The sequence below is a fragment of the Eublepharis macularius genome, chromosome 1, assembly GCF_028583425.1.
Source record: "Eublepharis macularius isolate TG4126 chromosome 1, MPM_Emac_v1.0, whole genome shotgun sequence".
In the NCBI taxonomy this organism is placed as follows: Eukaryota; Metazoa; Chordata; class Lepidosauria; order Squamata; family Eublepharidae; genus Eublepharis; species Eublepharis macularius.
In genome coordinates this window covers 10,646,330-10,658,622 of record NC_072790.1, presented here as the reverse complement: position 1 = coordinate 10,658,622, position 12,293 = coordinate 10,646,330, and the positions used below count along the sequence as shown (strand labels likewise).

Sequence of the window (12,293 nt, the reverse complement as noted above, 5' to 3'; positions counted from 1 at the left end):
GTTGTTATCCGCCCTGAGCCTGCTTGCGGGGAGGACGGAATATAAATACGATAAAATAAAATAAAATAAAATAAAATAAAATAAAAGCAGCGTCCATTGCAGGCCACTTCAACGGGCAGGGCGCTAAGTGTGTTAGCTTTTAAAACTGCAGGACACTTTTTGGGGGAAATACTGAGTTCTATCTCTGTCTGATGGCCTCTGTATGTAGCTTTACAAAATCCCGGTCAAGAAGCCCTTTCTCTGCTTCCTGGTGGTAGAAAGGCTGTGCTGGATCAGGCCCAAGAATACCATAATGGGGGAATGCGCTTAATATTGTGCTTTAAACAATTCCTTGTGTTGTCTAGTTTCCCAATATAAGGTAGGGTTGCCAATCTCCAGGTGGGGCCTGAAGATCTCCCGGAATTACAACTGAACTCCAGACTGCAGAGATCAGGTCCCCTGGAGGAAATGGCTGCTTTGGAGGGTGGTGGACTCTGTGGCGTCATAACCTCCCGAAACGCCGCTCTCCCCAAGCTCTACTTCCAAATCTCCAGGAATTTCCCAACCCTGAGTTGGCAATCCAAGGTGGAGGCCTGGCGGAAGTAAATGAGCCCAGTGTGAAAATCCTCTCACTGCTTACGCAGTTGCAGCTTTTAGCCCAGGTTCAGGATCCAGAGGGATATTTTCATCTGGTTGAGGAGAAGCCAGATTTGCACAAGGCGAATTGGCTGCTTCTTCCATCAGCCATAAGGCACATTTCCCCTTTCTCAGAGAATCACTGACTGACTGGCTCTCATCTCCATCAGGGACCTCTTTCCTCCCCTCCCCACTCAGTTTCAAAATGGGGAAACAGGAAGGAAACCCTTGCATCTTAGGTTACTGTGCTGGCCAGACAGGTAGATGACCAGGCCTCATGTTAGAGGAAAAGAAAGTAGGCAGCCTACCCATCGGCCTTCTTCCTCCCTGCTTCCTGAATGCAAGGCCAGGTGTATGTGTTGATGTGGCTGTGAAGGTGGGGAGAAACGGGGCTTTCCCTGCTACACCTCCCCTCTCCACACACACCTCCTCTTATTTCAGTGTGCAGCTGTCTCCAGCCTACATTTCTCAGGTTCAAGTCTGGTTTCATTTCCCCGCCTAGCTTTTTCTGAATCTCTGTCTTCCCACAAACCCACTGATGGCAACCTTTTTGAAGTCGAAGACCCCTTTTATACCCAAAACTACATTGAAGGTCCAGCTTCCCCCCTTTTCTCTGCACATGCATAGGAGGACAAGCTCTCCTGTATTTAACAGGAGAGGCTACGTGTACCAAAATATCGTCTGCGCAGTTATTAAATATAAAGGAGCTCTGTTCTCTTTTGCATCACATGTAGTCGCCCTTTTCTTTCACTCTCTCCAGACAAACCAAGAAGATAGTGGTGGGGCCCATCTTCGGCTGGCAAGCAACTGACCTGCTAGTTGAAGACCAAAGCTGCAGAGTACAAAAGCAATACTTTGTTTGATATAAGTCATTGACTTATGGTTTCTCCACTTAGTTTCCACAGCCCTTTAGGCTGTCACTTCCAGATCGCATCAGCCCTTTGTGTCCGTTTTAAAAAACCAATCAGTGATACATTCTCAGCAGGGCTTTTTTTCTGGGGAAAGAGGTGGTGGAACTCAGTGGGTTGCCCTCGGAGAAAATGGTCACATGGCGGGTGGCCCCGCCCCCTGATCTCCAGACAGAGGGGAGTTGAGATTGCCCTCCGCGCCGCTGAGCGGCGCGGAGGGCAATCTCAACTCCCCTCTGTCTGGAGATCAGGGGGCGGGGCCACCCGCCATGTGACCTTTTTCAAGAGGTTCCGGAACTGCGTTCCCCTGCGTTCCCCCTGAAAAAAAGCCCTGATTCTCAGTATCGTGAATGCTGACTTAGTCACTTTTCCCTAATTCTTCAGGTTACTATAGAAGTCGTAGATGATCCGGAGTCTGAATCAGAGAAGGATCTCCAAAAGGGAAGCGGTAAACCCAGCTGGCCTGTACCATCACCAGACTGGAGGAACTGGTGGCAGAGATCACCATCCACCGTCACGCGCATGAGTAGCGGTGACCAGGATTACAAGTACGATAGCACGACTGAGGACAGCAACTTCTTAAATCCTCTTGGCGGGTGGGATAGGCACGCCCCAAGTCACCGGACATTTGAATCAAAGGAGCAGCCGGAGTACGGTAAGAGTTCCAGGTCTCTTGTTGGCCTTTGGAGGTGAGGGGAGTGAGAACAGTTGGGGGTAGGATAATGGGAGTGGGGAAGGGACAGTCAAGTAGAAATCAGACGAGAGAACTATGGGTTGGAGCCAACCAGTTTTTCTGCTGGCGAAAAAGAAAGGAGAGGTTCCCTTGACCACCAAAAAGGCTCTGCTGACAATCATGAGCATAAACAAAAGGCATATTATGGGATGGAGGTTGTAGTAAGGAGAGGAATGAGGTGAGATTGAGAGCTAAGCTACAAGAGAGAAATTCCACAAGGACGCGCATGTGAAGGGAGTTGCAATATTAGCTGGGAAGCTGAGTTTAAAAAATATATTGGAAAGCTTTGTCCATTTCCCTTCTCTACAGAGCCGGCAAAGATCACTCTTCAGAGGGTTTGGTGATTTCCCCTTTGCCTCCCAAAGGCTCTGTCAGTTTCACCTCCCCTTTTTGGAGGCAAAGAGGAAATAAACAAAAGCTCTGAAAAGGATCTTTGCTGGCTCTGTAGAGAGGGGAAATTGACAAAGCCTTCCGGTCTCTTTTAAACTCAGCTTCCCGACTAACATTGCGACTCCCTTCACATGAGTGTCTTCGTGTAATTTGTCTCTTGTAGTCTAGCTCTGAGTGGTAAAGTCAACCAGATCCAACCCAGTGCTTTGAACTAATTAATTACAGTTAATATTTCATTTTTCTGAGGGAAGGCAAGTATAAATGCCTAACATCACCATTCCAGGGATGGCAAAATGAATTCTGTTCTTTGCCTGTCCACTTTTATCAACAGACCATTATTTTTCCACCTTTTTGATGTTGCAGATTACATAGATGGCGAGGGAGCCTGGAGTTCGTGGTCCATTTGCAGCGTAACTTGTGGAAGCGGCAACCAGAAGCGCACCAGATCCTGTGGCTATGCCTGCACAGCTACTGAATCGCGGACATGTGATAGGCTCCACTGCCCCGGTAAGGCCCGGCTGGATTATGTCCACCTGAGTTATGAAACTTGTGCAACCCAGGATGCTGGTGACAAGTATCATCTTCAGTGTAGCAATAGATTCCGCCAAACTTCTGGAATTTCCGGCTTTATTGTGCTTTTACAAGACTGGAAATGACATCAATTTGTCAAGACTGGAAATGACATCAATGTGTCAAGACTGGAAATGACATCAGGACCTTGGACAACACAGTTCATTCTGCACGCCCTCTGATCTCAACAGGACCTATTGATAATAAGGCAATAGAAAATAATTGCATTTCTTACAAGATGCACTAGGTGGGGCGCTGCAAAAAATGAACCATGCCCAGCCTTCTGAAGTTCTAATTGCTTTTGCCATTCTCATACTGCATCTTAAAAAACAGTACATACGAAACCTTGGAGCAACGGGAAGAATAACATTATGCAAGGTTTTGTGGGTGGAGTTGCTCATGCCCTTCTTCCTTTAAGACAACTACAGAAGTTCTCAGCAGGATGCGTCCTGTGCGTAGAGTCATGGCCTCCTGGATATCAAATATGTGCATATGTTGGGGGGCAGGGAAAGGGCTGCGGACCAGGGAGGCGCAGTCACACCACAGGTCCACCACCCGCCCTTGACGGGAAGCTTACTCCGCCCCTCAGCACTTGCCCTCATGGCCCGCACCCTACCTTTAGGAGTAGAGTAGGTGGTTTGGGCATTTGGCACTGATCCGTTTGTGGGGAAACGGGGCTCACAAGCTCAGTTTCCCTATTATAGGTAACCCCGCAAGGTCTGGAGAGTGAGACGTGGCAACTGTATGCCCAGCTTGGGGGCTGTCAGGTCCATCTCACTCCCAGGTGGCAGGAGATCCACACAGGTGTGCCTGCAAGGGATGCCAGACCCCCGGCGGGGGCAGGGGATCCCCCACACCCCATCCCCCACACCCCGCCCCCACTTACCTGGCCAGCGGGGGGTGGGCGCGCACCTTCTGTGTGCGCTCCCCTGTGGCTCAGCATGCGTCTGCAGCAGCTGCTTGGATCTGGCCTATTTTGGCCCTGATCGGGGCTGCTGCGGAGTGCGTGAGCGCTCCTGCCCTCCACAGTGGCTCAAAATATGCCCGTTTCAGCCTAAATCGGGCTCGTTTCAGGCCCATTTTGGTGTGGATTGGGTCCATTTTGGGCTGCTGCAGAGCGCAGGAGCACTCCCACACTCCACAGTGGCTCAAAATGGGCCTGATCCGCACCAAAACGGTCCCGAAATGAGCCCGATTTGGGTTGAAACAGGCACGTTTTGAGCCACTGTGGAAGGCAGGAGCACTCCCGCACTCCGCAGCGGCCCCAGTCCGAGCCCCTGCAGCACGTGGGCATGCTCCCAGGGTCACTTCCCAGAAGTGATGTCATCACACTTGCGGGAGCACGCATGCGCCCGTCCCCCGTCCCCCCCCACACACAGCAGAGGTAAGTGCCAGGAGCCAGTCCCCCACCGGGAGGTTGAGAGGGCCTGGCAACCCTAGTGCCCACCCACGTGGTATCCCACTAACTGTCACCCCCTGGTTCCTCCCCTCAGCAGAGGATGTGGAGGTCATCGGCTAGCAGGCGGGTTGGCCGATGCTCGGATCCGTGCCCTATGCAGCGCCAGTGCTCCACAAGCTGTAAATCCATAAAGCTGTGGCCTCTTTCAACTCTATCACAGTTGTTCGGTGTGTTTTGTCGCCTTGCCCCCCAGCTCTCCTCCCACCTTCAGCGCTAGCCTGCAACCAGAGGTTGCCTTGCTCTTCGTTGTACTTCCCTCTCATCCTACCTTTAGTATTTATATGGCATTTTCAGCTCTTCACTATATCATGTTGTAACCCAACTGCCCTGTAAGGTAGGCCTGTACCATAGTTCAAATAGGGCTGGGAGGGGCTTGTCTTGACGCCACCTAGCAAGTTTGTGGCAGGAATGAAATTATGAACCAGGGACCTGTCTCTCTGTTTAGTATATTTTTATTCCACCCTTCCTCCCAGAAGCTCAGAGTGGCATACGTGGTTGTCCCTTCATCCTCAAAACAACTCCATTATTAGCCTGGAAGAGAGAGGGACAAGTTTCATGGCAAGTCAGGGCTTTGAACCCAGGTATCCCAGGTCCTACTCTTTACGCCACACTGGCCGACTGGTTCCTCCCAACTCATTCTGTTAGCCGCAGTACGATCCTAACCAGCTCCATCATGTTGCATTAAATTTAGTGGTGCATTTATAAAACATGCTCAGATACTTAAACGTTTTTAAAAAGTTTTTACTTAAAGGGTTTTTTAAAGAGAACTAAACAGCGGTGCAGTCAAAAGAAGTATATGGTATCCTAACAGTATTCACTTGGGAATTCAGTCAGGCGAGTGTCATATTTTGCCGTTAAGGATCCGTTGACCATTTTGAAACATCAAAACATTGTTTATGCTGCAAGCAGAAGTATCGGAATGGTTTCCGGAATATCTAGCTTCATCAGCCATTCACACACGCTGTAGGAGAGAAGACCAGTGATTTATTGTGAAGGGGGCTGTTTTGATATGCAAGAAGCATCGAGCTAGTGGTGTCGAGATCAAAAGCCAGAGAAAGCGCAGTGCAAGACGAGTTGCACAAAAGTTATGCCTTGCGGCTGTGTGCTGCAGACATTGTATACTGGTTGACATTTGGTAATGACTGGCTGTAGACGATCAGGGTACTCTTTAGGCTACGTAACCTACTGAAAAGGACTTGGTGATAGCCTGTTCAAGGGCATCTACGCATGATCTATACCTTTCGCTTTTAAATGTTTCGCTTTTGTTCGCTGCTTGTTTACGTGACCGTGGATCCTGGAATGAAAGTGAGTGAAGAACACCTGGGGGGTTGTGCCTGCGTGCACACGCGCACACATGCATGCTCACACACACCCCACAGGTTCTTTCCCTTTCTGCAGCTCCTGATTCCATCATTTAATAAGTTCATAAACTCTGAGAGGTACCCGGTGGGCTCTCCTGACTGTTCCGTCCCTGTGGCTAACGTGCATGTCCTCTGTGAGAAATCGGGCATGCCCCCGTGTGGCCCCGCAAGTATGGAACAGTTTGCCAGGTGATGTGCACCTGGCCGCATCTCCACGGGAGGGCTTGTAAGATAATCTTGTTTTGGAAGGCATTTTGCCAAAGTATTTTTAGAGACAGAATTTTTTGGCATGGCAATCTACTGTTTTGTAATGTTGTGCTTTTGTCAGTTAATTGCTCTGGCCGATGCAGTTGCCCATTTGAGAATAACCATCTTAAATCAACCCTTTTAGCCTGGGGATAGGGTGACTGCCTAAATGGGGGGTGCACCAGAAAGCCTTTTTTCTGCCTTCTGGCTCAAACAGAGAACTTGGGCAAAGGCTGGTGCCCATCCAGACCGCCTGACTTGGTCGCCACCAATAAGAGGCAACTTTGAGGTTTGGGTGCAGAGCACGGGAACAACCACAGAGACTGAAATACTGAAGCATGCTAGAGACACATCCCAACGTTCCCAATTTAATTTGGCAAATCCATCGCTCTCCTGTTGGGTGGAGTCGGGAAAAACAAAAGGTGGCACTTTATGATGAGGGCAGCAGCCGTAATTGGTGCTGTGTGCTGTAAATGTGGTGCCAGGGAATTGCCTGGTGCTGTCGATGTTCTACCTGGGCACTTTAGGTAGACAAAGGGAACACATGAAGCTGCTGCATACCGAGTCAGACCATCGGTCCTTCAAGGTCAGTATGGTCTACTCCGACTGACAAGCACTCTCCAGGGGTTCAGAAGGAGGTCTTTCACATGTACATTAATTCACCTTTCTTCTCAGCGGGGACCCGAGGAAGTTTACATCGTTCTTCCCCACTGTATCCTCACTGCAACCCTGTGAGGTATTGTCACAGCAGACGGGGGCCCAGGGAAGCTCTCTTTAGGCTGCCACCACGCTGGTACAGGTTTCCTCAGAAGGGCCCAGAGCACCCAACCGATCCCTTTTGTCCACTCTTTCCCAGTAGGTTTTATTTGTTACGTGACCGAATGAGGTGTGAGGAGGACCCAGGCAGAATAATAAACAACTTTATTTTAAAAGGTTTAATTATAACTGGTGTTCAAAACTTTGCAAGATGAGGAAAACAGTAAACATTGGCGAACAAACAAAACAAAACACTCTAACGCATCTAGCTAGACTGCTCCCAGCTATCTCCTGATGACTGGCTTCAAGTTGACTCCCTGCTTCTGGACGAGGGATCCCTTTGTCTGCAGAAGCCTCTCCTCAGCTCTGCTCCCTAGGAGTGAACCTCTCCCCCTAGGGGCAAGGCCTTTTATCCCTTCTCTCTCAGGTACCCCCTTCCATTTTTCCTGGGTGCCTGCTGGTGGCGGGAAACCTCTGGGGGGTTTGCTACCTCCCACTGATTCGCTGGGCAATTGCTGGGTGAGAGGGCAAATCCCTGGGAGTTTGCCTGCCACTGGTGGGCCCCTGGGAACCCTACTACCAAAATGGGTCATTTAGACATTCTCCGAGCTATGTGGAAACTGCTTGACGATCCATAGCTCTCCTGTAACTGGCATAACGTCTCTGATTATTGCTATTGTTCTTATGCTGGTGGTTTCTTCAGGTCTTAACATCCATTTCTGAACATTTGCCCTGCCATATCTTTCAGACACATTGTCAAAAGAAGTCCGTAACACAAGTAGAACATCCCGTGTTTTACAGAGACCCACTGGCATAGCATCTGGTGAATTTTTTATGTTCAGAACTTATTTGTTTGCATTGCAAGTATAAAATAATGAAAAACCCGCCCTACTCATTAGCTTCCAGTCAATGCAAGAAATTGCTCTGATGTTTTATGAAGTCACAGAAACTTAAAACTCCACTTAAAAGTGCACAAACAAGTATTTACTCCAGACAATGGAGAGAAGACTGCATGCGTGTGTGTGTGTGAGAGAGAGAGAGAGAGAGGATGAGATAAAGGGTGCTTTCACTCTCGTCTGATCACTTGCAAGCGGATTTTCTGAAAAATCCAATTGCAAAAGATTGCGGGAGTGCGCTGAAAATGCATTATCCGATGTGTGTGAAAGCAGGTGAGATGAGGTGATTTTTGCCCTTTGTTTTGTGGGCGAGGCTTTCCCATCTTCATTGGGACCCAGAAGTCGATTTTATCCTCTTATGTTTTCTCTCTCTAAATAGATGCAAGTATTTAGAGTATAACGGGAGCAGCTGGTAGACTACTGCTGCAAGCCTGTTTCTTCAGTCTTTGATGTTTCCCATGACAGTTTTTAAAAATTGCTTTCTTTAGGGATTGAAGACACGTTCAGAACTGCAGCCACTGAAGTGAGTTTGCTTGCCGGGAGCGAAGAGTTCAACGCTACAAAGCTGTTTGAAGTTGGCAAGTAGCATCAGATCTCCTCTGAGACAAGCAGATTTCAGTCTTCACTGTAGTTTTCTCTTTTTTATACATTCAGATAAATATAGAGATATTCGATGAATTTATTAACCTTCTTTTGCCTGCTGTGTGCTTAAATCTCTAGTTCTCATGCAGGAAAATGGTTCCTCTCTCAGGTGGTTAACATTCCCAGTGCTAAGAGGGAGGGTGCTGAGTTCGTAGACCCTTCCCAACGACTATTATGCTATGGCTTTGATCTAGCCCAGAAACAGAGCGCTCCTTGCCCTTCCCAGCTGGGTTTCTGAAGAAAACTGCATTAAGGAGTATTTTCTGCTCCCAGGTGTGCCAAAGACTTCTGGAATCATCATTTAAATATGAAAGGAAAAGCAGAAATTCGACAGTACAGCAGCTTCTAGTATGATCGAGGAGGCTTTACAGAGAGTAAATAGAAATTCAGACTCTTAGCCACACAGCTTATCTGTAATTTACATTTTTATCCCACCTATCCTGTAGGGATTTCAAGGCAGCATGTGTTGTCTGCCCCTCCTATGTTTTATCCTCACACCACCCCTGTGAGGTCGGTTCGGCTGAGACAGTGGCTGATTCCACACACGTTGGATAATGCACTTTCAATCGTCTTTAGAGATCATTTGGAACTGAATTTTTCGTGTGTGAAACAAAAAATCCACCTTCCAAATGATTGCTAAAGTGCATTGAAAGTGCATTATCCAACGTATGTGGAATCAGCCAATGACTGGCTCAAGCTCACCCAATGAGCTTCATGACTATATTGGCTTTAGTCTTTGACACTCTGGTCACGATACAGCCTTGGCTTTCCCCCACTTACTCCTCGAAATTGCCGAAGGATGCTGAAGTTGTAAGGGCTGCTTGCCCTGGGCTTGGTTCTCTTCTTTGTTCTGGATTCATGAGAGTTCTGCCATTGGGATCGGCAGCAACATCTTCCCGACGCCCCACGTTTTACTCAGCTGGAATCCAGGCCACTTCTAAAGAGCCAGAAACACCTTCTAAAGCGGTGTTTGCCTATCATCAGTTTTTAACTGACGGTTTCTCTGTCTCAGCAGCCTGAATTGCACAGTTTGGCTCAAGCTTGTCAGGGCTTGGGAGCTAAGCAGGATTGGCCGTGGTCAGTTTTTGGATGGGAGACCACCAAGGAAGACGAGGTTACTCCCTAGAGGAAGGCAACAGCAAAACACCTCTGCTTTTCTCTTGCCTCCTTGAGGGGTTGCTGTTAGTTTTCTCCTCCTCCTCAGCCTGAAAATAGGAGAGTGGATAAGGAAAGGTCGGTAGGGTGTGTAGCCGTGATTAATTCAGGAACTCCTGAATTAATCCTATTGTCTTAGACTCTATTGTCTGAGGGCCAAGCTACACATGACGAATGACACTTGAATGGCAAGTGTATTTCTCCCTGTTCACTTGCCCTCCACTCAATCCACTTGCCGTTCAAGTGTCATTCGTCATGTGTAGCTTGGCCCCCAGACTCTATTGTCTTAGGGTCTTTGCACATCTCTGGGGCGTGGGGTCTGTCAGCTGGCCCCGCCTGACATCTCACATGCTAGCAATGTTCCGTCTCCCAGACGGATCTGGCTTCCCTATTTCTACCTGCTTGGGCAGTATTTTGTGTCTGAAACACATGCAGAGAAGGGGCTTATGGCATAGCCATATTCATAAGCCTTCTTAATGTCGTGAGGGCAAGGCTGACCACTAACAGTTGGGTCGGGTGAACATAAGAAAAGCCCTGCTGGAGCAAACCAGCAGTCTGTCTAATCCAGCATCCTGTTTCTCACAGGAGCCACCACAAAATGGCTGCTAAGGCTTCCAAGGCCAGTCACAAAATGGCTTCCATGGGGCCAATCATAAAATGCTTCTTTAGTAAATGTTAACTTCTCTTTCCGTCCAAGGAGCCCAGGGAGACATATATCGGTCTCCGCTCCTCCATTTTAGCTTCACAGCAATCTTGTGAGGTTAGGCTGAGCGTGTGTGACTGGCCCAAGCTTACGCAGTAAGGTTCCCCAGCAGAGTGGAGATTCAATCGTAGGTCTTCCAGATCCTAGTTCAACACTTTAACCACTATCCCAAGCTAGCTACATTTTTAAATGCATTAAGCTGAGACTTCTGTCCCTCTCCTCCCCAGATACGGACAGCTGTGAAAGATGGATGAGCTGCAAAAGCGAATTCTTAAAGAAGTACATGCACAAAGTGGTCAATGACCTCCCCACGTGTCCTTGTGCATACCCCACGGAAGTGGCCTACAGCACTGCCGATATCTACGACCGGATTAAGCGGAAGAACTTTCGCTGGAAAGATGCCAGTGGACCGAAGGAGAAACTGGAAATCTATAAGCCGACCGCCCGTTACTGCATCCGCTCCGTGCTATCCTTGGAGAGCACCACCCTGGCAGCGCAACACTGCTGCTATGACGACAGCATGCAGCTCATTACGCGAGGGAAAGGAGCAGGGACACCCAACCTGATCAGCATAGAGTTCTCAGCAGAACTGCATTACAAAGTAGACGTTTTGCCCTGGATCATTTGCAAAGGAGACTGGAGCAGATACAATGAAGCCCGGCCCCCGAACAATGGTCAGAAATGTACAGAGAACCCTTCGGAGGAGGACTATTACAAACAATTCCAGGAAGCAAGGGAATATTGAAAAGACCAGCCCATCTTTTTCAAAGACTACAAAGCATTTGGGGGTGGGGGCGTGATGCAGAATTGAATACGCTCTTGCCAAATGGAGTTAGTCTGTTCTAGTAATTGTATATAGCTGTATCGGGTACACATTTTTCATAAGGGTATGTTATTTATATATGCACATACAAACATCACATGGGCCTCTTTACAAACAGACATGCTGTCACCTCAACAGGTATTTGCACGGTAATGCGCCATCAGAGGAAGCTGTTACGTTTAAAACCATGCTTGGTTGGGGGCTGGATTTTGATCTCTTGTCTGTAAGTCAGGCACGAGACTTGGATCCTTCTGCACTCCCTACAAAAAGCCAAGTAATAGTCAAAAGAATTGAATCTCAAGATTCTCCAATGCAACCCCTCCCCATTACTTTAACTGGGGATTCACCTAGTAGAGAGACCTTCCAGAGACTGGCCCATATCATCTCCTCTAGGGCTGTATCTGACAGCACAGTCTCTGCTCTTACGATGCCCATTCTCTACGCTGATTGTAGCCGGGGCAGAAATTAATACCAGGGCCGTTTCCAGACGGCTTACCTGCCTCCAGAACGTCACGCCATGTTGCGGGGAAAACGCGAAATACCGTATTTTCTCGCGCGAGAAAACGCGAAATTTCGCGTTTTCCCTGCAACATGGCGCAACGTTCCGGAGGCAGGTAAGCCGTCTGGAAACGGCCCATGTGAAATAGTACTTGTGCAAGAGGTGGATTCCTGTCAAAAGTGATGGCTTGGGGTTGAGTTCCACAAGTAAAACCAGCGATCTCTGCAATGTTACACCTCGTTCAAATGCCCTTCCTCTCTACGGAAGCTTGCAAGTTCATCTGAGATACTTTTACCAAATCAAGGGGCTAGATCATTTCAAAGTGAGTTTTTAAACATAAAATTATTTAATACAAATGAAGCTGTTAATCTTTATAATTTCATTAGAGATATCTATATCTATCTATCTATATATTAATGAAAGTATTTAGACATATTTAAGAGAAAATAATTTTAAGGAGGGAACAGTAATTATTTGAGCAGAAAAAGAAGTTGGGAAATACAGCAGACAAACCAAAACAATGCTCTCTCCATTCCC

The 12,293-nt window shown here is 48.1% G+C and overlaps 1 protein-coding gene across 1 annotated transcript in view; it reads left to right on the top strand.

Moving 5' to 3' along the window:
• ISM1 (isthmin 1) overlaps window positions 1–11,777 on the top strand; it is a 49,312-nt gene extending 37,535 nt beyond the window's left edge. Inside the window, exons 3-6 of the mRNA XM_054981060.1 lie at window positions 1,908–2,178; window positions 3,010–3,153; window positions 8,423–8,512; window positions 10,662–11,777. Of these exons, the coding sequence (XP_054837035.1) occupies window positions 1,908–2,178; window positions 3,010–3,153; window positions 8,423–8,512; window positions 10,662–11,179 (1,023 nt within the window). The 3' untranslated portion in view covers window positions 11,180–11,777. The remainder of the gene's footprint in view (window positions 1–1,907; window positions 2,179–3,009; window positions 3,154–8,422; window positions 8,513–10,661) is intronic.
• The last annotated feature ends 516 nt before the right edge of the window (window positions 11,778–12,293 follow it).